The sequence below is a fragment of the Crocodylus siamensis genome, chromosome 2, assembly GCF_052110815.1.
Source record: "Crocodylus siamensis isolate JL-2025a chromosome 2, ASM5211081v1, whole genome shotgun sequence".
Taxonomy (NCBI): domain Eukaryota; kingdom Metazoa; phylum Chordata; order Crocodylia; family Crocodylidae; genus Crocodylus; species Crocodylus siamensis.
Genome location: NC_143396.1, coordinates 276,633,260 through 276,660,391, shown reverse-complemented (window position 1 = coordinate 276,660,391; position 27,132 = coordinate 276,633,260). Strand labels below are relative to the sequence as shown.

The 27,132-nt window shown below is 44.2% G+C and overlaps 2 protein-coding genes across 4 annotated transcripts; one reads left to right on the top strand and one right to left on the bottom strand.

Annotated features, from left to right (window-relative positions):
• Positions 1–1,331: 1,331 nt before the first annotated feature.
• Positions 1,332–15,069, bottom strand: COA8 (cytochrome c oxidase assembly factor 8). 2 transcript variants are annotated; one of them, XM_090034105.1, is made up of 5 exons: positions 14,923–15,069; positions 13,164–13,361; positions 11,752–11,815; positions 8,883–8,973; positions 1,332–3,571 (listed from the first exon to the last, which is right to left on the bottom strand). In XM_090034105.1, exons 1-5 carry the CDS (start codon positions 15,049–15,051, stop codon positions 3,466–3,468), a joined length of 588 nt encoding a protein of 195 aa, XP_089890231.1. In that variant the 5' UTR covers positions 15,052–15,069; the 3' UTR covers positions 1,332–3,465. The 2 variants fall into 2 exon arrangements, with proteins under 2 accessions (XP_089890231.1, XP_089890233.1); XM_090034107.1 differs by having other exon boundaries at positions 1,332–2,982.
• A 65-nt stretch (positions 15,070–15,134) lies between these two features.
• On the top strand, positions 15,135–17,262 carry BAG5 (BAG cochaperone 5). Of its 2 annotated transcripts, none has more exons than XM_090034103.1 (2): positions 15,135–15,275; positions 15,583–17,262. In XM_090034103.1, exon 2 carries the CDS (start codon positions 15,611–15,613, stop codon positions 16,961–16,963), a length of 1,353 nt encoding a protein of 450 aa, XP_089890229.1. In that variant the 5' UTR covers positions 15,135–15,275; positions 15,583–15,610; the 3' UTR covers positions 16,964–17,262. The 2 variants fall into 2 exon arrangements, with proteins under 2 accessions (XP_089890229.1, XP_089890230.1); XM_090034104.1 differs by having other exon boundaries at positions 15,271–15,326.
• The last annotated feature ends 9,870 nt before the right edge of the window (positions 17,263–27,132 follow it).

Here is a 27,132-nt window from a genome sequence, read left to right as displayed (position 1 = left end):
GGGGCAGCAAGACCAGCCACATGTATCACAGCTAAGGGACCCACCACAGGCTGTATTAAATCCCTTAGTGGGCTGGATCCAGTCCACAGGCTGCATTTTCCCACCCTTGCTTTAGAGGCTTGGGTAGAGTTGCATCTACTTTCTGAATCCCATTTGGGCTTACATACAGAGATGTTCAGCTGTCGGGACTGCAGCAATTCTGAGCACATGCAGAACCACAGTTCTAAGAATGCCTTTTAGATCTAGTCAACTCTGCCTACGCAGAATTGCATCTACTTTCTGAATCCCATTTGGGCTTATGTAGATATGTTCAGCTGTCAGGAACCACAGCTCTAAGCACCTCTGGAGTTTAGATGCCACCTAGATTAGGTAAGCCAAGATTCTGAAGATCACAATTTGGATTTAGGAAGAATTTAGACACCTAAGCCTCCTTTTTTGGTGTTTCACAGATTCTGTTTGCCTCATATGATACTCCTTGGATCTGATTCTCAGATTAGCTATGCAGTGGGAGCTCCTCTTGAGTCAGTTTGAAAACGAGAACCCAAGTGTTTCACACTGTGAATCCAAAAAAAATGGAAGTAATCAAAATTAATGTCCACTTTTGAAAACACCGATCTTTGTTTTTTGTCTTAAGAAAGGACAGCAAAACCACCTCAACTGATTTAAGAATGAGCATGTATCCAAGAGTTGCACAGCTGAAGCTGCCTAGAAAAATCTCCAGTATTTTTTTCTTAAAGGTAGACAGTAGAAGACAGGACAACTTCAGTTCATCTGGTTAAATATCTCAATCCTGATCTCACTCAGCAAACATATTTATGATATGCTAGAGTCCAAAATCAGAGAGAGCCTACTCCCAAAACATTTTTTGGATGAGACTTTTACATTTTTTCCTTCAGAAAGCAAAAAGGGGGAACCTGTCAATATATCAGGCAAATGGCTAACAGATCCCAACCCTGCGCTGATCCACCTGTCCCAGACCCAGTCGAAGAGGGAAAGGAGCTGTGAAGGAATATAAATGTGAACACTAGCTATAAACTCAGTCTAAAAGTGGAAGGCCATATGTGCAACACCATAATTACTCCTCTATTCAGCAAATGACAGATGCAATCTGGCTATTCACTATTACACTGGATGCTGAAGCCTGATGCTGATTTCACAGTGCTTCTGAACATGAAAAAAATCATTTTAGTGGAGTTGTCCTTGTTTTTCAGAACAGAATTATTTGAAATGTAATGTAAAGATCATTTTAGTGATACTATAGTCTAAGTTCGTATGGTATAAGATACACTGTGGACGAGCTCATTTAAACACTGAGCATTACACATCGCATATGCACATTTGATGCTTTATTTCAGAAAAATATATATTCTTAAAAATAAGGCATTTCAAACATATGTTAACAAACATATAACAGGGCCAATTCCAATTTTATATCAATGCTGCAAAGGTATGTCAGTTTAATGGGAAAGAAAAGAACACCACATTGGCAACTACAGTAATTGAAATGAAAATAAATCTATCAATAAAGTTTACCACCAGCACAAATCAGTGACAATTTGAAGTTAGCTAATATAAAAAGCATCAAAAAAAATTAGTCCAGACACAAATCCAGTTGCCCCAGCCAGTCACAACTGACTACATATTCCTCAACAAAAGAAAATGTGTCAGTAACAGTTGGTCTGCTACTTATAAAACCAAAACATTCCCCTGAGAATGCTGGTTCAACTCTGATCCAGGGAGGCAGTGATTGAAAGTGCCAGCATCTGAAAGCTGTTTTAGGGGTGTGTCTACGTAAAATTAGTTTGGTAATTATGACCCAGACAAAAACCTCTATCATACCAGACAGAGAATGAGCAAATGGTTGACACTTCCTTACAGTGCTGCCAGAAATAAAAAGCCCAGTATAGGATCACTTGGGTATTTAAGTTTGTGTGTGAATTTATATCAGATCACATTATTGAAACATATTGCATTACAGTTCTTAAAGTTGCAGCTTATAAATTAATTATTAATTTAGCCAGCCATCTACACCAACTGGAGCAGTTTTGAGGCCATATTGCACGTATTTTTGCAGTTTTGAAGCTGTACTACACATATTTAATGATTCACTTCTACAATAAAGCAGCATAGGCCTGGATGATGTTCATGAACACAAAATTCTGGGGCTTAATTAAGTAACACAGAAACCCCCAAGTTTCCAACTCATCACTCTATCAAGCTTTATGGTGATAATTTGGAATGTCACCCTCCAAATCTCTGGATGCCCTGAATATCAAAACCATTGTGCAGATTTCAAAATATCTCAAGGGCTGGAGTAGTGAGCTATGGCCTCTACAGCTATTTTCAAAGCATCTGAAAGCACAATGAATGTAGTTGTCAGAGGGTCTGAATGAATACTGAGAAAGGATGCTTTTCAGAGACATTGCCCTTTCTTTCTACAGATCTAAACCTGCTGAATTCAAAGAGCAACCAGACAAGAAGGCACTGTAGCTGGGTCACTGGCCTTTAGGGAACTGTGAGCAGGTGGTGCTTAAGGGGAGCAATTTAGCAGAGGTAGGGAGCTTTAAATGCACACTTTTGTTCAAGTGCACAGACAAATCAGAAGAATCGACTTCTCAGGCATCGTAGTAAGGATCCATCTGTTCAGCTGGATAAGTGGACAGGGCACACATTCACTGCAATATCATCTCTTTCAAACCATGTATGAATGGTACAATTACAATTTAATGTGTGTGTGTTTAAACAAGCCTTCAAGGAATTCAGGATCAAAACTCCCTCTCAAGCTAAAAAGGACTTCTGTGCATCCAAGGAAGCTGCTGAGAACAGCAAACTTGTACTATGTAGTTAACAGATATGGTTGTTACTAGTTACTAACACTGTTTACCTCGCCTACAGTCAGGCAGACATTCCTCTCTCTCTCCCTCATGGCTGGTAAATGAGTTCTGACAACCGGGGCAAATTGCTTACTTGATGCATTTTACTCTGTTAAAGACAAAAAATGAGAGAAAACTCTATTGTTTTGGTCATTTATGGGAGTATTAAATCAAGGCTTACTTAAAAAGAAGAAAAGCAGTATTTCGATCATTCTAAGATGGGCTGATTCAATGTATAATCACAAATTGCACTGATCTCTTCATCCAAACATACTTCTACATTAACTAGTATGAGAAAATAGTTAACTAAGTGCATCTAAAATGCAAATTCAGTGTCAGCTCTGGAGCTGCTGGTAAGTAGCCAATATAGTTTTTTGTTGGCCAGATTTGGGGATATTAAATGGGAATACACATGTGAAAAATAGCTATAAATTCAAGAGCAGGAATAATTTTCATTGATGTGACCCTATATTTAAGATAAACATAAATCTTGGTAATGAATGTATTAGCAGTTTAGGTTTTGAACGTTGACAGCAGACAGCACGTGGACAGGCTTCACTATATTGTTGTATTCTCCATAGGGTGGGGAGCTTTAATTTCCATTGTTTGTCTCTTTCCATCCAAGCCGCCTCAAAGCTCTTTCAAGTGCCACTTGTCCCATGAGGAACGTGATAGTAAAATTACGTTTATACCAATCTCTACATTCCAACATGAAAAAAGCAACCAGCCCAAAAAGAAAACAGAAGAGACAGATAGACAATTACATTAAGGATCTTTAAACACTGATACATGACAATTTACTAATGATGTACCTTCCTCTTTTCTGGCAGCCTTGTTTCTCCTGTCTAATTAGAACTTGCCTCTGAAAATTTGTATTTCCTGCTATTAAGAACTAAGTCACACACTGTGTAATCAGCCTGTGGAATGCATGGCTGCAAGCAATCAGAGGTTAATGCCGTAATGGAGTTAAAAAGGGGTTGAATAATCCAATAAACAATTATATTTAATATGCAATCTAAGATAAGAGTAATAAACCTCACATTTCAGAAGGAAGGTGATCATCAAGCAGTTGGGGGAAACCTCCTCCATAAACAGCACTGTGCTACTGGTTGTCTGTGTTTCTGCTTGCCTATACATTTGTTGACGTGGGTGAATCTGACCACCCTTCAAGGCAGAAAGGAGGCTTTGCTTCGATTCATGTAGTAAATGCGCAGTTTCCAAGTCAGTATATTTATTTAGTCAGGACTACAGCTACCATATTTTCAAAGTTCGTGTTACATACTAACTTTTTTTTTTAGATGGGCTTTTGAAGCATGGCTTTTAGAACCAAGTCAAGGTCTATGTACAATGACCCATCCCACTGTTTCATTTCTGGAGAGCTTGTCTGAAATCCTTGCCCTCGTTACAAATTAAAAAGTAAATGTTGTCATTTCCTTCTTATTCCCAGTGGCTTTGTCCATGTCATAAAACATTGCACAATTAACAGGATATGTTAAAAAAAAGACTTAGAACTGGAATGCCAGAGGGTGTTAAAGATCAGGATTGTGGTCTTTTGGCAGAACTCTGTGGGAAAGCTTATACACACATGCCTGGCACAAGCCAGTGCTATTATCTCTACAGTAAGGGCCCAATCTAAGAGAAGGCTCTTAGTTAGCCTTAAATTACACACAAAAACATAATATAAAATCAACTTAATTAATAAAGGAATTACTTCCTTCTCCTCTTGTTTCCAGAATTATGCATTTGCCTTTTTTCCTGTTTATTGAAAGCTAACAGTCCTACTCCAGTTTTCAGAATTAGACAGTTTCCAGTATAAATATTCCCAAATACATATTCATGAACCAGTGCACCGTCGTACTGCACTAAATAGCACTGTAGATTTCAAATTTCAACACTATGACAGTCACAACTTTGAATCCAGCTGGCAAAGCTGTGAGAGAACATTGAGTTGAACACATAAATACCAGATTTTACAAGTGAGGCTCCTGGAAACTACAATACCTACAATGCATGCCATCGTTTCCAAGACTGTATAATTACACTTGTTAATTAAAATGATGTAACTTCAGCAGATGAACTGATGGCAGGGTAATAACAAGCAGGACCCCACCCACGAACAGATTCTGAATGCTCTTTACCAGGTGGATGGATACCAGCCACAGTTCACCCCACTAAACCTTCCCATGGGCAATTCTGCGTGTCGCAGTCTGCCTTTTCAACCTTCAGTTAATATAATGTTTGCTATGTCTGTTACCATCGTGTTATTAAAAATTAATAACATTTTTTTTAATGCCTGTGTTTTGATGATGTTTCTTTGGTGTTTTCTGTGACTGATTAACTACAAAGTTTAATGGAATTGTTACTGTAAATACACAGAAAAGTTTATCTACAAACTTCAATTTACTGTAAATGTGTAATATGAAAAATTAGTTTCATAGTTGGTAGGGTTGGAAGGGACATGATCAGATCATCAAGTCCGACTCCCTGCCATAGCAGGAAAGAACGCTGGGGTCAAACAACCCCAGCCAGGTGATTATCTAGCCTCCTTCTGAAGACTCCCAGGGTAGAAGTGAGCACCACTTCTTGTAGTTAGTAGATTTAGTCGGACTTCTAGCCTGCTTGACTAGGAAAAACAGACAGAGACCAGAAGTGCTTATACTGCTTACTTCAGTTACATATTCTGAGATAAGGAATCCTGCATGCCCTGTTTAGTCTTGATATATTACCCTGTACACAGATGTTTTCTTTAAGTAAACTGCCTGCATGTCTGTGTGATTTACTATTGTTTTGTTTCTCCAAGGTCATATTTTTTCTTTCTCTGTCTTAAGTATAAATATGCTTGTAAACTTAGAGAGTCCAAGAAATCCTTTGAAACAGACAAGTGGGTGATTCCCCATGCTGTATGGAATTCTTCCTGTGATCACAGTATAGCCCTACATAAAGAAAAGCTGGCTCTGTCAGTTCTGATTCAACCGCCACACAAAGTTTGATTTCTTCCAGACTTCCCTTGGAAGTTGGTTCCAGATCCTAGCTGCCCTGACTGTGAAGTAGTGCCTCCTGATGTCTAGCCTGAACCTACTCTCCATCAACTTGTGGCCGTTATTCCTAGTTACTCCTGGTAGTGCTCAGGGGAACAGGGACTCTCTCGTTCCCTGCAGGTCCCCCCTGGTAAGTTTATAGATGGCCACCAGATCCCCTCTCAGCCTTCTCTTATGGAGGCTGAACAGGTTCAGGTCCCACCACCTCTCTTCGTAGGGCCTGCCCTGCTGCCCCCTGATCATGCAAATGGCCCTCCTCTGAAACCTCTCAATGCTGTTCACATTCCTCCTAAAGTGCAGCACCCAGAACTGGATGCAGTACTCCAACTGCAGCCTGACCAGTGCTGCATGGAAGGGGAGGATCACCTCCTTGGACCTGCTCGTGATGCATCTGTGGATGCATGACAAGGTACGGTTAGCCTTACTGATAGCGTCCTCACATTGGCGGTGAATGTTCATCTTGGAATCAATGACTCCAAGATCCCTTTCTGCCTCTGTGCTGACGAGAAGGGAGTTCCCCAGCCTATAAGTATACTGCTGGTTCTTTCTCCCTTGTCAGTATTGAATCCCATCTTATTCTCATCCGCCTACCCCTGTAACCTGTCCAGATCTAGTTGTAGCCTGTTCCTCCCTTCTATTGTGCCCACCTCTCCTCACATCTTAGTGTCATCTGCAAATTTGAACAACGTGCTTTTCCCCCTCATCCAAATCGCTGATAAAGCAAGCCATTTCCCCTGGTGGGACTGTGCTCCTCCTGGGTTAGGTGGAGGTTCTGTATCTTGGCTAGGAATTTACGTGAGTGGTCAAACCTGGCTGACTGGTCCTCCCAGCAGATGTCCGGGTAGTTTAGGTCACCCATGATGACCACATCCCTTGACTTAACTGCCTCCGCGAGCTGACCTGAGAATTCCCAGTTCACCTCTTCCTCCTGGTTGGGTAGGCTGTGCTAGATACCCACCGTTAAGTCCCTTTCCCCACAAACGCCATGTATTCTTACCCAGAGCACTTATGTCTACCCCTCCTCTGACCCCGTGCCATTTTTTGAGGATGTGTATTGCTCTTTGATGCAGAGCACCACACCCCTGCCTTTCCTCCCCGTTCTATTCCGCCTGTATAGTCTGTAGCCCCTAATGTTTACTGCCCAATCATTCATTAGAAGCTTGTAAAGTAATAGTTCTAGTAACATGAATCCGTTTGAGTCCCATAACTCTTCAACATAACCCAAAGAAATAGACTCCACAACATGGGTGAGAAAAGGGGCTGAGATGCTCCATCAGGTGTGATATTGAATTAAGTTCACAGCAGGCCTGTGCAAAGCAGCTAGTATTCACTTCAGATCCGAATTCAGCCGATAAGGGGATAGTGATTCAATTCCGTGATACAAATCACTGTCCCGAATCGATTTGGCCGAAACTGATTCAGAGATTCGGCTGCTGCCAAATCTCTGAATCACACAGGCCCATCCTCCACCTGTTCCCCCAGCCCAGCAATGGCTGCCCAGTCCAGCTCCTGGCACTTCGAAAAAAAATCCCTGACTCACCAGGTGCTGCCAGGCGGGGCGGGGAGGGGCATCACCCCTGCCCCACACTGCATGGGGGGGGCTCTGCACAAGCCTCCCTGCCCCACCCCCATCCAAGCCCTCCCATGACTGACCCGCCTGCCCGAGCTCCGACCCTATAAGAAAAAAACAAAAAGCCCCCCAGACTCACTGGTTCTCGTTTGGTGGGGGGGGGGGGGGAGGCGGGGGGTGATCCCCAATGCCCCATGCTGCATGGGGAGCTCTGCACAAGGCCCTCAAAGCCCCAAAGCCACTGCAGGAATCGGTGAGTCCGGATTTTTTTTTTCTTTTCTTAAAAGGGCCAGAGCTGTGGTGAATGGGGCAACCATAGGGGAGCTGGGGGAGTGAGGAGGGAGCAGTCAGGGGGCTTGTGGCAGGATCCCCCATGCAGTGTGGTGTGGGGCAATGAGGAGCAGTGGGCTTATCCCACTGCCAGGTGGCACCCAGTGAGTGGGGGCTTTTTTTTTTTTTTTTAAAAACACCAGGAGCTGGGGTGGATGGGGCAGCCATGGGTGGGGACTTGGGGGAATAAGTAGGGGATGGGGCCTGGCAGCGTCCCCCCCATGGTCCCCTCCCCTCCCTCCAGCCACTCCTTGTCCAGCTCCAGCAACCTGCTGCAGTGGGCGGGGACTGCCCAAATCACTGAAGCCCTCCAAATCTTTTCCAAATGGATTCAGAGAGCTTCAGATAGATTCAGACCTTTTTATTGGTCTGCTGATTCGATTCGGATTTGGAGATTTGGCCACCGAATCAGGCCGAATCTCCTCTGAATTGATTCAGCACCTGAAGCTTTGCACAGTCACAGCCAGCAAAAGGAAAGCTAGTTCACAGCCAGCAAAAGGAAAACTCACACAACTTCTCACACCCCCAACAAAACAGTACCAATCAGTTTCACCTCTGCAAGATTATGGGCAACATTGCAATACCTAAAATAATGCAACTGACATGACTTTTTAAATTACTGCCTTGTTCAATTTATTGAAAAGGCACATGGCTAAATAAAACCTCATTATCTGAAAAATAATTTAAGTGGGTTTAATTTCATGTTTACCTATGTTGACTTTTTCCTTCCGTGTTACTGTGTGAAATATCCACATAATAAAAAAGGAAGCTAACTAGCTGAACACGTGTCCCAGCTCCCATTGAAGTCTGTAGAAAGACTAACAGTGATTCAGGGAAGTTGAATTTAACCATAAAGGAAGTACTCAAAGGGATTATCCATAAACACTTGTTAAATGCAAAGTAAATAATGGTGGAAAAAAGAGAACATGTGCATCTTTTCTAGCCTTTGTCAGTACTCATCATCATAGATGTTATTTGTAACTATAGCAAGAAAAACATTTCAGACTGAAGAATACTTTAGGTAGATGGTGTCCCTTCAAAGTAGCTGATAAGATGTAGCATTCAACATACCTGTTATAACACATATGCTTTTTAAAATTTTTACTTAAAAACTCCTTGTAAAATTCAGCCATTTCTTCTGCATTCAGTGTTATTTTGTGACCTGAAAGTAAATTTAAATATAAAATTGTTAATACACTGGATTGGACTTCAAGGGACCTGTGTTCAGTTACTGTGCTGCCACTCAATTTCTATGTGACCTTGAGTCACTGAGTTTTTTTTTTGACTCACTTTTACATGTCTCACCCTTTGTCTCTGCACAGTTGGCCCTGGGACCTGTAGGCACAACTGTAATAAATCTGAAGCCAAAGGTTGAACTACAGTTTAACTATAGCAATTTCTGTTTAAGTCTTTCATAGAGTAGGAAATACAAAATAGCTCATGCATTCTTCTAAGACACAGAGGGGTAATGAAGTCAGTCCCAACCTTTTACACAATAATAGAGCAATTCACCTGTTGTAAAGAACTCAAAAAGATGACAATATGTCTGAATGTTCTGAACACTAAGAATTTCTATTTGAAATTTCTCTCTGAGTTTATCTTGTGAAACATGTTTGCACACTTAATAGTACCAACATCACACAGCACCCCAAAAGGACCTTAAAGCACCCCTTGAGAGTTTTTTAGTTAAAAGATTATTTCCACCTGAGGAGCAGATCTGTAATCTGAACTATTATCAGCCAGAGACAATTCATTTCCATTCCTTCAACCTACCAGGAGAGCACCCTAATCATCACACTGTAGGCTAGACTGAGGTGAAGACATTTTCAATCCTCTCAGTGCTTGCATCGTTACTTCCTCTTTTTGCTGTTATTTTTTAATGGAAATAGTCATAGCTGTGTGCTTTGTTGCTCAATTCATTGTCACTGGCATGTGTGAGGTATGCTCTGAGCATAATTACTGGACTGGTCCCCATACCTAAGTGCGTGAAAGGCACTGAGCAGCCGCAATCACCTGCATGTGCTAACCAGGGGCATGCACAGCAACAGCATTTTAGGCATCTAAGCAAGTGTTTTCAGGGAAAAATCATGTACTTACAGTGAGGCAGGATTCCTGTACATCATTCACTCAAACTTGAGCACTTAAACAACCTTTTTTTAAGCTACTTAAAAAACTTGAAACGTTAAGTATTATTCTTAGTCATTATTATGATACCATTCACAGCTCTGAAATACTGCTGGGGATTAAGGTTTCATGAGAGTAATACAGAGTGAGCCAATTTGAAGGTTACATAACTGTCTGCAAGGAGATTTTTTTTGCTTTATCTTGATTTACTTCTTGATTCTGACAGCAGTAAAGCAGACTCTCTCTTACGTTTGGGTGAAAAGAATGCCTGATATGTAAATGATTAATGTATTTAAGAAACCTGTTACTTTAATAGAAACTCCCAAACAAGTAAATTGTGGACAGACAAACATTCATTTAAGCTTCAGTTCTCTTCTTCATTGTTCTTAAATTACTGTATGGGAAAATGTTTGCTCCAGCACTCATACAAAGTGCATCTCTACTAATTGATAAGTTCCAGGAAATATATAAATTTATTGTTTTCTGTTATTTCTGTAATCTAAATAAAACAATAACAAGTGAAAACTAACACTGTGATATAAGTTTAAATTCTGTTATTTTAAAAAACAAGACAGAAATTCAATTTATCTAATTAGTCTAATTAATTAAGATATTGAATTAGAAAGATATTGAATTAAAAACAAGCATAAGTAGGAGAAATGTAATGATCTGTAAAATACAGGTCAGACTACATGCTTTCATGGCCTCCTCTGATAATATAATCTATCAAATAATTCTTTTCATGCATGCTCAGTACCATGCTCTACAGACCCACTGTATTCGTATCGTATTGTTAGTTCCATCTCATTAAACAGACATGCAACCATTTTACAGAAACTGGGTTCAGGCAAGTAAGCTCGGGAAATAGCTGTTCCTTCCTCAGAAGTTGACTCCCTCTTCCTCTAGGAAGCAAGTTGCATGTATAAGCCAGGGCTGTCCAATTTTTGGACAGTGCTGGGGGGGCACATGCCTGGATAGACCAACAGCTGCCTTCCCAGCCACACGGGCAGCCCAGGTGAACCAGCCCCTCTCTTATCACAGACAGCCCAGATTTGTGAGGCTAGCAGCCCCAGCATAACGCGTGTTCAGGAGCAAACTCTCTCCAACATTCAGCTCCATGTCTTCATTGGAGTGACTGTGTGTAAGGGGGAGAAGGGATGCTTTAACTTGGACTACCAAGTAATTATGGATTCCCTTCCTGGGAACAGAGATATCAGGCTGCCAGAGCTCCTAGAGGCACAGCATACCCCTGCAGCCACAGAGGTGGCTGGATTTGCTCTTGAGCACTGGTCTCCAAACTTTTTATGTAGAAGATCACCTTTAGCATTTAAAAAACAACCCAAGATCTACTGTGCACCGCCACTGCCCCCACCCCCAGAAGGTAAGTCTGTGGGGAAGAAACGAGGAGTGGGGCAAATCAAGGCAGAGGGAGAAAAAAAATATTTGGGGGTGTGCCTCCCCAGCAGATAAGTCTCACCCAGCCAGGGTGCCACTCAATTTACCCCTGCTCCTGCCTCTGTGGCACTGTCCCTCACTGTGGATGCCTCTATCTAGCCCCCGCCCCTTCCCTCCCCCACAGCCTGACCTGCTGGGCTGGGGTGCACGTGTGCATGCATGTGGGCACTCAGCCCTCCACCCCAGCCTCAGATTGACTCCAAGAGGCTCTGAGATCTACTGCAAGAGGCTCTGGGGTCTACTGGTGGACTGAGATCCACTGGTTGGTGACCACTGCTCTTGAGCTTTCTGGGAATTGAAATTAGCAAAACCCAAAGGTAAACAGAAGACGCACTAAACTGCATACAGCAGCCTCACTGACCTGTTTCATCTCTTGTTTGCAGACCTTTAGCTTTCAGTCTTGAATAAATGAATTCTTCTTTTCCCTAAAACACATGTTCCCCCACATTAACACACTTAGTCTTTGAAGTTAGCCAACCTATACCACCTACCAGCTTACTGAGCAAGTTTCAAGAACATGTAAAAGGACCATTTCTAGACCTTACTAAACCTGGTAATGACAACAATGTTTGTTGCTTAATCCAATAATCAGTTCATTTGATCCTCTTAAGGAAACAGTCACTGAGTCCTGATCCTGCACACTGTTACAGTTGTGTATGAGTTTATTTATATACAGAATCCCACAGAAATAAATGTGATTTGTTTGTGTGGGTTAAGTTATATACATGCATAAGTTCACAGAATCAGGAACTTACACTGTAAATTTTAAATAAGGCAATTTATCAAATTAGGTCTTGTTGCATTATACACAAAGTTGAGTCCAAATAACACACGCAGCTCCCCCTTTAAATTAATTCAAAGCTACTTAAACAGCCCAAAAAAAAAATTCTAAAACTAAAAAAGAAAGGAACCCCTCAAATTTTTTTTTTTGACATTTAAAGGAAGCAAACTGTTCTCTTCTTTAGAGAACTTTATCACTTTCTGGAGAACCCTGGAAAAGGTCATCAGAGGTGGGGGTTAATAGCTAAGCTGCTGTTGCTCCCTCAACCTAAAATTCAATATCTCCTCCCCAGTGTGCAACCATATAAAAAAACCTGAGAGGGACTAGGAGTGAAAATAACCTGCCCAAAGTCATAGTCAGGAAGATATATCAGGACAGAAAAGCTCATGCTTATTCTCCCTCTATAACTGAATCTATGCTCCCACTCATCATGGAGTTACCAGAGTTGCAGCTCAGGTTTCAATAACCAGCTTGAATGCCAGGTGCTCCAGGATAAAAGAGGGCAATTATACCCTGATATTTGTTAAATAAAAAGCCAGAAAAAAGGGAGAATATTTTTATACTGCATTAAACAGCAGCTACACATACACTGGTTAACTATGTAGCTGATCTTTAAAATGTGCTCTTCAGTATTGAGAAAACAGTATAACGGCAAAAACAGAAACCGACAAAAACAGATGCATTAGAAACTGGTTTTCTTTGACATTACTCAGGCTGAATCAGCTACAAAATCAAATTTGAAAGCACAGGATAAAGAACTGCAGAGACATAATTTAATAATATTTTTGAAGACAAATACTTTGCATTACCTCAACTATTTCCAAGAGTTATATTATAAAGAGCAATCATGGTTCAAGGTCACTCTGCAGTGCAGCTGTGAAAATCTTCCACATAAGAAACATAATTCCATTCATCTATCAGCTATTAACACTGCAAGCTCTTAAAGAAACTCAGCACCACCAAGTGGCTTAGTACCTCATCTACACGCTCACCTGTTGGAATGACACATTCTGGTTTGCCCAGAATTGTTGATTCCACATTTGAGTTTCTTGTCTAAATTCCCTAAGTCTTCGTTCCAGTGATGATTCATGTTTAGGAACATAAAATATTATTGGTCGGAGGTTTGAATATCTGTCAGGAGGGCCAATCCAATCATTACAAGAATGTGCCGGAGGGCAGAAGCTTGAAACCTTGGGGAAAAAGAAAAGAAAGGAATAACAAGCATTTGGAATTATTTAAGTTTTGTACATAAGTTCACAGAAACATATTATAACACATGTCTTAACGTTATACTCAGCTGTGTGAAGTAACCGAACATTTAAAAAAAGAATGTGAGTTTGGTTTAATCTGATTTAAATTTAATACAGTAATTCATGATTCACTTTTATGCTTGGCAACATGACAGAGATGCACAAGTGACCTGTGAGTCATACAACAAACATGGATCACATACACAACAAATGACTGTTTCACTTGACATTTTGTCCCATTAAGATATTTGATGGCAATACAAGGGACTGCAGTGTCCCCTTCCATTGTATTTAAATTCCCTTTTACTAAAAACCCTTTATTTCTGCAAAGTCCATTTTTACAGCCTGATGAAGTAGGCTGTAGGTTATGAAAGCTCATGCTTCTCAGAACCAGTTAGTCTCCAGAGGGCCACCCGGCCCTGCCTTCTGCCTTAAAAACTTCTGTGGTATTATTTTCTATATATTCTTTGCTTCTGCATGTCCAATAATAGCAAGCAAAGGCTCCCCAGGGAATTGTCAAAGCTGGAGCAGGGAAAACACCCGATTTCTAGCACACCTTGTTAATGACTCATTGCTTGGTTTGGGAAAATAATTATTTTTTTGTGGTTTAGTTTCCCAAACTCTGCAACAGGCAGGGATTTCTTAGTGTGATATCTTTTATTGGACCAACCACATAGCTGGGATGGAGTCAGACAAGCTTTTGGAAGCTCAGACCTGATGAAGGTGGCCTTGCGTTCAAATGCTTGTCTAATTCTATCCCAACTAGGTGGCTGGTCTAATAAAAGGCACCACCCTAAGAAATCCTCTTCTTTTGCATGACCCCTGGCCCAACACAGCCTCAGCATCGTTCCAACACTGCCACTTTCCTCAAGTGTGAACAGAGCGAGTTTGTCCCTGCCAGGGACGTTCACAGCTCCCTCAAGGATGCCAAGCTGTCCGCATGAAAGGCACAACAGAAACAAACTGGCCACAAATTGATTGAGAGCAGGTTCAGAGTTGGTATCAGGAAGCATCGCTTTACGGTGAGGGCTGCCAGGCTCTGGAAGGGGCTCCCAAGGGAGGTGGTGCTCTCCCCTATCTTGGGGGGCTTCAAGAGGAGGCTGAATAGATATCTGGCTGGGGTGTTATGATCCCAGCACCTGTTCCTGCCCAGGGCAAGGGGTTGGACTTGATGATCTATTCAGGTCCCTTCCAACTTGAGAAACTATGAGTATGGCATAAAGCAACCATCTCCAGAGCGAATCTCAGTTAGTTTAATCCATAAATTGTGGGGGAGCTTGTAGCCCAGTGGAGGGGAACTGGGTTGCTTATGAAGCGCTCGAGCTTGAGGATCCGTCAGGAGGGCCAGCCCAAAACAGATGCAGCACGGCCAAGCCAGGAATGGCCTGTATCGTACAGTCCGGCAATTGCGGTAGGGCGGGGTCCGCGACAGCGTTACCACCCATTACGGTAGGGCGGGGCCAACGGTCACAGCGTCCCGCGCCCCTCCCGCCACACCTACCCCGCCGCGCGCCCGCTCGCCTGACCCCGCTCCCTGGGAGCGCGCCGGCCCCGAGCAGCTGCAGCGGCAGCGGCAGCGGCAGCGGCAGAAGCAACAGCGGCGCAGGGCACTCCGCGACGCGGCCGCCATTAGCCTCTCAGCGGCGGCTGCTTTACGGCACTGTCGTAAGAGCGCAACGGGCCAGCCGAAGTGGCTCCCAGGATTCCGCCCCCAGCGCCCCGTCAGGGGTGGGGCGGGACTGGACGCGGCGGCGTCCCTCCCCAAGCCCTCGGGCTCGCCGCCGGTTGGCCACTGCCGGGCCCGGCCGTTTCGTGCCCCGCTGTGACGTCACGGCCGGCAGGCTAACGCGGCAGGTAGCGAGCGGGCGGGGGCGGTGGCGCGAGGCGCCCGCGCGGGGCCCGCGGGTAATGGGGGGTCGCTCGGGACCCTTGAGGAGCCCGGCGGGGGGCGCAGGGTGCAAGGGGCTGCCCTCCCCATGGCTGCCAGGGCAGGAGGAAGGTTCTGCCCCCCTCCGTGCGGTGCCCCGCTGCAGGGCCCGGGCCAGGAGTTGGGGGTGGCAGAGGTCAGATCCCCAGCCCAGGCCCATGATGGTATGGGGCGAGTGGGAGGGCAGCCTTTCAAACTGGTGCCAAGCCCCCTCTGTCGCTCTGTCTCTCTCAGTTCACGTGGAGCCGGATGTGGGAAGAGCATGGATATGGGTAACCAACACCCTGCCATCAGACGGCTCCAGGAGATCCAGAAGGAAGTCAAGGACCTGGAGCAGCAGGTGACAGCCTTCAGTGGCTTGTCCGCAGACCGGGAGTTCAAGAAACTGGAGCGGGCCTTGACCAGGCAGCTGTTTGAGATCGATTCTGTGGACACGGAGGGCCGAGGGGACGTCCAGCAAGCCCGCAAGCGGGCGGCCCAGGAAACGGAGAGGCTGCTGAAGGAGCTGGAGCAAAATGCCAACCACCCACACAGGCTAGAGATCGAGGCCATCTACAAGGAGGCTCAGTCCCTCGTGGAACGGGAAATCACCCCTTTTTATAAAGGAGCCAACTGCATCAGCGATGAGTTCGAAGAGGGTCTTCAGGACATCATCCTGAGGCTCACTCAGGTGAAAACTGGAGGGAAAGTCTCCTTGCGGAAAGCGAGGTACCGCACAGTGACAAAAGTGTGTATGGTTCAGGAGATCATAGAAAGCTGCGTCAAGCAGCAGCCTTCCCTGCCGCTGTCCGACAACGTGCATCCTTCCGTTTCCAAAATTAACTCTGTCCTGTGTGATGTGAACAAAGCTAGAGGGACGCTTATTGCGCTTCTAATGGGAGTAAATAATAACGAAACCTGCAGGCACTTAGCATGTGTGCTTACTGGCCTGATGGCTGATCTGGATGCTTTGGATGTTTGTGGCCGCACAGAAATAAGAAATTACAGAAAGGAAGTGGTGGAAGAGATCAATAAGTTACAGAAATACTTGGATTTGGAAGAGGAAGCTGACACAACTTCAGCTTATGACTTGGCCCAAAATCAGTCCATTCTGAAAATAGAAGAGATCCGCAAAAAAATGAAAGAAGTTCATTCTGTATTTTTAAGAGTGGAAAATGCTTCTGACTTGTATTTGGGATCTAAGGCAGAATTGCAAGGATTAATCATGTGCTTGGATGAAGTGAGTCCAGGAAAGAATCCATGCATCAGAGAAGCCAGGAGAAGAGCAGTGATCGAAGTGCAAACTCTTATAACATACATTGATTTAAAAGAAGCATTAGAAAAAAGGCAAATTCACAGTGATCAAGTTAATGCTGAACATCACTCCCACAAAGCAGTCTGGAGTGTGCTTGGAAGTCTCTCTCAGATTCAGCAGGAGGTGCTGTCATTTGATGGAAACCGAGCTGATAAGAACTACATGAGACTGGAAGAGCTTCTCACGAAGCAGCTGTTAGCCCTTGATGCTGTTGACCCTCAAGGAGATGAACGCTGTAAGGCTGCCAGAAAGCAGGCAGTTAAGCTTGCCCAGAATATTCTTTACTATCTAGACATGAAAACAGATGAGTGGGAGTACTGAAACAGCCGTGGTCCCCGTGAGATATTGCTTTCTCTTTTTTTGCACTTTATATAAACTGATAGTCCCATGAGCAGCAGATAATTAAAATTTGTGTTGTTTTAATATTTGCTCAAGTTGCAGAGACTGCATAAATAGTTGGCTTGACAGCTATCCCACGCTTTCACTCGCTTGCCATGGCAACTGTCCGCCTACCCTTAACCATTCAGTTTTTATCATTGCCGTATGTAGATGATGATTTCTTGCATTGCTGAGTGATGATCAGAGTGTCTTATGTTGGGTCAAGCTTCTTTTTTTTTTTTTAAGAAACATAATACAAAAGTTAGGGGCTGTAGACTTCTCAAAGAGGCAGGGGATACCTTAAAGTAAGTTACTGGGAAAAGTACCAAAGGAAAACAGGGAACTAAAACTATTGCTCAAATTCAAGATTAAATCTAGCAACTGTATAGCAGCATGGACATACTTTTAATGTGCTGTTCCAATCAGAAGGATTAAATGCAAAAAAAAAATACGTTGGTTTTTCTTTTGTGCTTGATTTTATTCCAACTATTTCATTCTACAGTGTTTGGTGTCATTTCATAACAGTATTACAAGACAACTTGCAAATTAACATTTACATACATAATGCCCAGCTGGTTTGTATTATAAGAAAATGGATGGACCTAGGGAAAAGTTCCTCCTATTCTGGTTCTCATTTTGTTTTAAAGTAATTATAATATTTTAAAGAACAGAAAAAAATTATAGCAGGCGCTGAGTAGAGAAAAGTGAGATCTATAGGGTTTTATACTGCCATCCATAAAGCCTGGACTGGATCTTGTGCAGGTGCCATTTAGATCCTTTCTAACCCTGTTCTTGAGTGTGGATGTGATGAATCTTCTCATCAATCTATGAGCATGGAAACCATTTTTACTATTGCTTGTGAATACATCTGATTTAACCTTGTAAAACTAGGTTGTTACAACGTTGTCTGTACTTTTATACCTAAGTTACAGATCTCATACTGGTCAAATGTAACTTCAGATGCTATCACTCAAAAGACTTGTAGTCTCTTCTCTAATTCACCGGTTACTGGTTTGGTTCTTCAGCTCTTTAAATAAAACTGATTATGCTGCTTTCTGCAGTACCCTTTTCTTCTGGCCCTGGGAATATCCAGCACAAATCATGTTTCCACTGTAGCAAATGTTTGGTGGTGCACAGACAGCTGCATTAAATGGCTTTAATGGATCAAAATATGTTTAAATATATCCCTCACCTGAATAACTCCTTTACAGACCTGTCACTTGTAAATCAAACTTAAAAAGATTATTTCACAGATTCACAGAAGTTTGTAATATTTTAACAAGTGCAACCCATTTCAGTTATTAATTCAATTTTTTTTAACTAATTTGAGGCCAAAGTACTTTCTGTGAGAGACAAGTGCCTTTCTAATTTCACCTGAAGTTAATACCAATGTGGGAACTATTAATTTATTGTCAGTCTGACACATCTACACCAGCAGGATTATCCAGTGTATTATTCCGCTAACCCGTATCAAATTAATACAAGGTGACTGCCATGATTTACAGGCTTAGAGGGGACTTTGACTCTCCTTCAGGAGTTCCGAGTTCCGTTTGCAAACCAAATTATAATGTGTGAAGGATTGGGACCATTGGCAAATCTTTCTATTCCTCAGATTGTATGAAGGGGACGATCCTGTCTTTACTTCATCTTTACCTCATCTTTACTTGCTGAATTTTGCCAATGATGTCTTTAAACATCACCTGGCAAAGAAAATGCATGGAAGGTTTGTTTATTTTTTTAAATAGCTATAGTAGATTGTAATATGTTAGATGCTGGAGGTTTCTGCCTATATTTTACACTTATAGAGGGCTATTCCTGTAGCTTTCCCTCCCTTATTTGAAAAAAAATTGCTTCAGCCATGTGACACTGTACTTTCAGTCTATTTTTGTATTATTGGCAAAAAGGAATGGTGATTAATGGTATTTAACATCTGAATTATTTTGCTTATGTTTAGAAAGGACATTTCAGTTTCCTGCCTACTTGAATTGTAGTCTCCAATGAGCATTTGCAACTTTCATGAGATGTAACATTTTTATTGTGCTAGATCGTGTTTGATTCTTTAATCCAGACATTTTTGATACTGTCAAGTTTTCAGTTTTACAGCTATTGTTTAACAGCTTGGTTTTATCATTCATATTCCCCTTACTTCTGTATGCATTTTGACATTTCTGAATTGCTTGTGTAGCAATGTATAATAAAAGTTTCTATTTGTTTCTATTGTGAAATCAGTAGCACCTTGATGGGTTTAAGATTGAGTAGCTAAATAAGGTTTCAGTAACAACATTTTGTGTGAACTTTGCTTTTTTCATCTTTTGACAGTCATCTAGTCAGTGCAGCATTTAAAACTTGTGGTGAGATCCCTCTCTGGTACATTATTAGTAATTTGTTTCTGCATGGATGAAAATAGTAAACTAAATAAGCTAAACCAAAAAAGTATGGTGCATGATTTTTAAGGAATCCTGTTTCTGTGCTGAAGAGTGTAATTTATCTTTGTTTTGTGTGCAAAATGGCTTGAGTACACAAATGCTTTTTTTCTTTCCATTCTTGGGGACTGAAATTTAATTATCCAGCAAAATGTAAAAGGGCCAACTCACAAAAGGCTGCATTTCATAATTAAATGGAATTTAATGGCTTTTGTGTGCTATGCCTTTACACAGTAGCAAAAGAAATGTGTTAATGTGTGTTTTGAGAAAGTCATTAAATCATGATACTTGCTTGCTTTTGTATTGATTTATGAGTGAGTTTGACTTGAAGCACCTTATTTTCAACTCGGTAACACTAACCTTTTTGCTCCTTTGTCAGTGTGGAGAGGGGTATCAGGTTGATTTATGCTCTTTTGTTTTCTTTAAGTAGGGTTTCTATTTTTTTAACTTAATGGAAATGTGTGTAACTAATGAATGTACATGATCTTCTTTAAAATGTCTGTCTCTTTGTCTGTATACATATGGTTACATTAGAATGTAAAAGGTTAACAATTGTTTGGTTATCCCTAATTAATAATAAAATATTTTATTGCCTTGTACAAGCTGTTTATTTATATGTGCCACCATATTGCACCTTTCTCTTTCTTAACTAATGTTCAAAATACATTTTATCAGGGTATAATTAATTTTCCTGCCAGGAAACTCAGAACTTGTTTAAGGTAGAAAGAGGCAAGTTTCTGCATTATTTTCAAATTTATATTCCTAAAATACAGCAGTAAAGAAAACTACATTTCAAAAGGCCAGGTGTGGGAGTTCTGATATCTCCTCTTGGGCTAACTTTTGCTGCTTTAATCTGCTTTATGCTCATATTTTCATTAGACTATCTAAACATGGTCTCGCCCTTTTTATTTTTCTGCCTTGGTGCACATTTTTTGAGACTTACTTTGATGCACAATTTGGATAACAACTAGCTCTTAAGGCCCCTCTATACATGCAGGTAAAGACACAATGGGATCTAATGCATGAGCCACACAGTTATACCTCCTGCCATGCCACACGTGCATGGTAAAAGGTGTGATTGTGGGATGGCACATCAGATCCCATTACACCTTATTTTCAATGCAGAGGAGCCCAATCGGACTTTCTCTGCATCAGTAGGAACCAGGGTCCTACAGCTGAGAGCTCCTTCAGTTGAGGAGCTCCCAGCCATGGAGGTGTTCTGTATACCCCTGCAGCTGGAAGATGCAGCTGCTTTCATCTTTCAGCTCTGGGGGTGCCTGAAACCCCCAGGGCTGGGTGATCATGGCTACTGTGATCTCCCAGCCCCAGGGTTTTCGTGCACTTTCAAGGCTGGGAGACTAGAAGTATCCCAAGGCTGCCTGCCACTGGGAAACATGCTCCTAGGACCCAGCATCCACAGCTGTGGGACTCTGGGTCTGGGTAGCTGCTGGGACTCAGAGCTGAAGGCTGCTGGGGCTCAGCTGTGGGACTCCCAGCCCTGGCTGTGCATGGTGCACACCTGAAAATTAAATCTTAATAGCAACCAGCTAGAAAGTTAGTACGTATTTATAGCTGGTTGGAGTATAGTTGGCTTACCTCAGGGTAACTACAACTAAAACATTAATTGTATGATACCTGTAATGTGTAAGAGGGGGGCCTCAGACTCGTCCTGATGGAATGGAATGGGTCTTTCCCCAGTGGTGTCTATGAAAAATTCAATAAAGCACGTATCCAATTTGAGAAATAATACTGAAGCTGTTACATATGTATCTCAATATTATGCTTCCATCTCAGATACCATATTTAGTTCTAATTGGTTTATTCAAAAGGACAAAACCAAGGAATGGAGGGGAGGGGAAGAGGGAGGTGGAAATGTGTGGTGAAAATTAATAATAACATGCAAAGAGTTTTATTACAGGTTTGGAGTATTGTTGTCAGATGTTGAGAGGCAAGAAGAGGCAGGGTCTTTCTGTAAAATCTTTCATTGAGCCAACTGCTTCATTTGGAGTTGGACAAGCTTTCAGCATCAAATGCCCTTCCTCAAATGATCCAAAGGTTGTCCGATGGCTCTTCCCAACTATAAGGTAGATCCAATAAAAGATATCACAAGATTTTTTATAGAATGAGAATGGATAGTTTAGCAAAAGGAGGATAATAGAAGCATATGCATGAAGTAAATAGAGAAAATAAATTGGGCACTGTTAGTTTTAAATAACAAAAATCAAAGGCTCATCCAAGGCTGAGAGCCTCTGCTGTGCCATGGGACAGCATGTTCTGGGATGATCCCCTGCTACGCTACGTGTAACAAGAACATCTGTGGTTAGTTAACTGCATATACAGTACTTTCATTTTTCAAGCTGCAAGGCAATTGTTGGCTGAGGAGTGTCAGGTAGAAATATTTCCTCAGAGGAGGCTATTTCACAATATCCATGCTCTTCCTCAAGCATCTGGTAGTAAACACCCTTAGAAAAAGAATTATAGATCACTGGCTGGATCCACTAATTCTGAAGTTTCCCTATTTGTCTGTAAACTCTTATAGGAAACAGCCTTAGAAAGATCAATCCTTAGTAACGGAAAATTTACACAGCACTTCTAAACTGGGCCATTTCTCCACATTCAGTTGTGTTAGGCCAGCTTGTGAGACAGAGGAACTCCTTATGAAACCTGGATTTCAGGAAGCTAATCAGAAATCGTCTCATGAGGGAGCAGTGTAACAACTCCAGGGCCTTGTCCTTGATAAAGTCCTGCCTACTTTAGCTCTCAAAATGTACCAGGTATTTAACAAATGTAAATTAATTCCATGCCTAGATTTCTTATGAAAAGTAGCATTAGTTGCGCCAGAAATATGCAGTAGAGCATCTCTTACACATCCACCAAAGAGACCAACAAAGTCAGTTGTTTAGGTGCTCTAATTTCATAGATTTCATAGACATTAGGGCTGGAAGGGACCTCGGGAGATCATCGAGTCCAGCCCCCTGCCCAAAGGGCAGGAAGTCAGCTGGGGTCATAGGATCCCAGCAAGATAAGCATCCAATTTACTCTTGAAGGTGTTCAATGTAGGTGCTTGAACCACCTCCAATGGCAGGCTGTTCCAGACCTTGGGGGCTCGGACAGTAAAGAAATTCTTCCTTCTGTCCAGCCTGAAACGGTCTTGCAGGAGTTTGTGACCGTTCGACCTTGTCATCCCTTGGGGCGCTCTGGTGAACAAACGTTCCCCCAGATCCTGGTGGTCACCCTTGATAAACTTATAGGTGGCCATCAGATCACCCCTGAGCCTACGCTTTTCCAGGCTAAAGAGTCCCATGGCTCTCAGCCTGTCATCGTAAGATCTGTTTACCTGACCTCTGATCATGCGCGTGGCTCTCCTCTGGACTCTTTCAAGCTTCTCCACATCCTTTTTGAATTGTGGAGCCCAAAACTGGACGCAGTACTCCAACTGCGGCCTCACCAAGGCCGAGTACAAGGGGAGAATGACGTCCCGGGATTTGCTCGAGAAGCATCTATGGATGCAAGCCAGCATTTTGGTCGCTTTACTAGCTGCAGCATCGCATTGCAGGCTCATGTTCATCTTGTGGTCAATGATGACCCCCAAGTCTCTTTCTTCTGTAGTGCTAACCAACGTAGCACTGCCGAGCCTATAAGGGTGCTGCAGGTTTTTCCTCCCAAGGTGGAGAACCTTGCATTTTTCGGTGTTAAACACCATGAGGTTCTCATCTGCCCATTTGCTGAGCTTGTCCAGGTCAGCCTGGATCACCCGCCTATCTTCTGGTGTGGATGCTTTGCCCCAAAGTTTGGTGTCATCGGCGAACTTGGCCAGTCCACTCCTGACTCCAATGTCCACATCGTTAATGAAGATGTTGAACAGTATGGGTCCCAGGACAGAGCCTTGAAGGATCCCACTGGTCACAGGGCACCACAATGAGTGACTGCCATCAATCACAACCCTATGGGTCTGACCACGGAGCCAATTTCCCAGCCAGCGGATCGTGGTGGAGCCAAGGCCACAACTGGCCAGTTTGGCCAAGAGGTGATCATGGGATACCAGATCAAAAGCTTTTTTGAAGTCAAGATATATGACATCAACCTCTTCTCCCTTGTCCAGGTGATAGGTCACCTGGTCATAGAAGGAAATGAGATTGGTCAAACAAGACCTACCTGCAACAAACCCGTGCTGGCTGTCCCTTAGAATGTTAGCCTGGGCCAGTCCCTCAAGGATGGCCTCCTTAATAAACTTTTCTAGGATCTTCCCCAGGATAGAAGTCAGGCTAATGGGCCTGTAGTTAGCCGGATCCACTCTCCTCCCTTTCTTGAAGATCGGCACCACATTGGCCTTCTTCCAGTCTTCGGGCACTACACCAGAGCACCAGGAGTTTTCAAAGATCCGTGCCAGGGGCTGGGCTATGACGCTCGCCAGCTCCTTGAGTACCCTGGGGTGCAGATTGTCAGGGCCAGCTGACTTGAAGGTATCCAGCTTCTCAAGGTGTGCCTTCATGAGGTCAGCTTTTATGGAGGGTAGGGGATCCCCCTCACCCAGATTTCCCTGTCCCATAGCAGGCATGGGCATCCCATGTGACTGATGAAAAACTGACGCAAAGTACCTATTTAATAGGTTGGCTTCTTCCTTGAGAAGCAACCACTCTTCTTGAACTCCCATCTCCCTGGGGTCACGGTCCCTGAGGGCCTGACCGACAAGCCTCTTGAGCTTGTCAAAGTCGGCTTTTCTGAAGTCAAGGACTTCTGTGTTGCTGACTGACTTGCCAGCTTTACGGCGGATGGTGAAGGTGATCAGCTCGTGGTCGCTGTCACCCAGCTTCCCATCGATCACTAGGTCGCTGATTAGGTCGTCCCCCGTAGCCAGTACCAGGTCGAGCAGCGCTTTGCCCATAGACTTCTTGAGTCAGGTAGAGGTCATCCACACACGAGAGAAAGCTTTGCGACCACTCGGATTTTGCTGAGTGATCTTCCCAGGAGATGTCCGGGTAATTGAAGTCACCCATGACAACCAAGGTCCTGGAGCAAGCGGCCTCAGTCAGTTCCTGGGCAAACTCCTGGTCAAGCTCAGGACTTCGAGTGGGAGGTCTGTAGTAGACTCCCACTGTTGTGTCCCCTGTGCGGTATTCCCCACAAATTTTTACCCAGAGGGTCTCTAGCTGTCCATGCCGGTCGCCAACATCAGCTTGCAGGGACATGTAGCTTTCCTTCACATAGAGAGCTACACCCCCGCCCCTTTTGTCAACACGATCCCTCCTGTACAGGGTATAGCCCTCTATACCCGTGGTCCAGTCATGGGTGGAGTCCCACCAGGTCTCCGTTATCCCAATGACGTCATATTTCTTTGCACTGAGCAGGAGGACGAGCTCGTCCTGCTTGTTGCCCAGGCTCCTGGCATTAGTGTACAGGCAGGCAAGTGTGCCCTTGGGGGCTCTTGCCTTCCCCACAGATTGTGCCAGGGCTGGGGCAGGGGTGGGCTCCCTTAAGTGCCTTGGTCCGCTGGCTTTGCAAGGGCCATTCAGCGGGCCAGCAGGGGCAGTAGTCCCCCCATCCCCCAGCGGGCTTAGTTTAAAGCCCGGTGGAGCAGGTCAGCCAGCCTGGCTGAGAAGAGCCTCCTCCCCAGGGGAGAGAGGTGGAGGCCATCTCTTCCCAGCAGCTCGCTGCCTCTCTCGCCAAAGAGCGGGCTGTGGTCATGGAAACCAAAGCCTTCCCGATGACACCAGCTCCGCAGTCTTTGGTTCACCGCGTGGATCCTCCTCTCCCTCCTCAGCCCATAGCCCGAGACTGGAAGGATCGAGGAAAACACCACCTGAGCTCCCAGACCCCTAAGCCCCGCTCCCAACTCCCTGTAGCGCCTCATGACCTGGCTGGGGGTGCTCCGAGCCGTGTCACTGGTGCCCACGTGAATAAGGAGCATGGGGTAGTGGTCTGTGGGCCGGAGGAGCTGCGGGATCCTCTCCGCAATGTCTCGGATGCGGGCCCCCGGGAAGCAGCAGACTTCCCGGGCTAAGGGGTCGGGGCGGCAGATTGCCCCCTCAGTGCCCCGCAGGCTGGAGTCTCCCACAACAAACACCTTACGCTTTGTCTTGGGGAGAGCGGGGCCAGTAGCTGCAGTCGAGCCTGGGTTGCCTGCGGGAGCTGGCAACTGCATGGGCTCTGCTGGGGCTGCAAGAGGTGCAATCCTGTTGCTAAGCTCTGGCGAGGGAGGGCCCTTGGTGTGGCGGGCCTTGAGGCCCTTGACCACCTTGGTCCATGCCCCTGACTGGGCAGAGCGGGAGGTCCCAGAGTCCTTCTCTAGTCGCGGAGGGAGACAGAGCTCTCCCCTGCGGCTCCCGGGGGAGAAGGGCCTGGCAGTAGGAGTCTATCTCCTTCTCGCAGTCCCTGATGGCACGCAGTCTCTGGACTGTGGCCTGGAACTCCTCCAGCTGGCGCGCCAGAGACCCCAGTAGGGAGCAGACCCCGCAAGGGGAGGTGGCCATGCTCCCGGGCCCCAGAGCCTGAAAAAGGGACAGGCAGCCCCCGCAGCCAAGAGCCAGGGGCTCCATCTGCATGGAGCCCGGGGCCATGGGCTCCGTCTGGGTGGCTGTCTCTGAGGTGCCCGATGGGGGGGCCGCAGAGCCCGAGGGGACCCTTGGCGTGCGGCGCGTGCCCATCCGTGTCATGCCTCTGGTAGGCTGGCTACGGCTGGGGCTGGCTATGGCTGGGGGGGTCGCAGGCAGGGTCTCATGCCCTCCTGCGCCCTCCCTTGCGCGAACTCCACACTAACTCGGGTGCCTGTTTGCGCAGCCTGTTCGCGCGGCTCCGGTCCAACTAATAAAATAGTCCTGTGAAGTATTGCATCCCATCAATTCCAATGGGAGTTGAGGGCAGTCAGTACTTTACAGGTAACAGCATCTTGTAGTTTGGCATTGATTCATCCTGACTGGCATCTATAGAAAACTCCCATTCATGGCAGGTCAAGGATTTTGAAAAAAGGATGCAGATGGTGTAGCATATCATCACATATAATGCAATACATTTTTCTCCACTTAAAGAGAAACTAGAAGGTTTACTAATATGCTAGGGAGCTAGCACTATATTACTCAGTTTAAAAAATATAATTAGTGGAATGCATGCTAATTTGCTAGATTAATATATTAAGTTTAAAAAAACACAAACTAGGCAAAAAAGTATCAAAAAGTCAGATAGGTATTGTCTGATTAGTCCCATGTTCAATATAGGTAAATGTATGTCTCTTATTCAGATTCATAAAACAAAATCTAGCCCTCTTGAGCATTTTGACAGTGCCTCCAATACTTCACTGCCAGTCATTTCTACAGGTTAAGGTAATATTACCATACCTGAGTTAAAGTTTTTAGCTAGAGCCAAAACAGTTTTCAGGGCTGTGAAGTAGCAGAGAGAGATTACCAGGGATGGTTAACAGGCATCAAAATAGAAGAAGAAAAGATAGTTTGAATAATGGAACATCAAGACCATTAAAAGGATAGAGGGTGGATAGAGATTAGCAGAAATTAGGGACATGATGACGAGACATGAGGTTAACTGATTCTTTCAACACTGCCTGAAGAGAAATACTGCAGCTCATCCCAGGCAGTTGGTTTTGAAGTTCAGATAGAGCAGAAATCAAAGTGGGGTGCAACTGCACCCCCATGGATCCACTCCTGCTCCCTTTGATATTAGTGGGATTTGGATAAACCT

Coding starts and splice junctions, on each gene's coding strand:
- BAG5 (XM_090034103.1), top strand. CDS start 15,611: ATGGATATGGGTAACCAACACCCTGCCATCAGACGGCTCCAGGAGATC.
- COA8 (XM_090034105.1), bottom strand. CDS start 15,051: ATGGCGGCCGCGTCGCGGAGTGCCCTGCGCCGCTGTTGCTTCTGCCGC. Junction 13,362..14,922: donor GCGAGCGGGCGCGCGGCGGG/GTAGGTGTGGCG, acceptor TTTTTCCCCAAG/GTTTCAAGCTTCTGCCCTCC. Junction 11,816..13,163: donor AGAATGTGTCATTCCAACAG/GTGAGCGTGTAG, acceptor CATGTGTTTTAG/GGAAAAGAAGAATTCATTTA.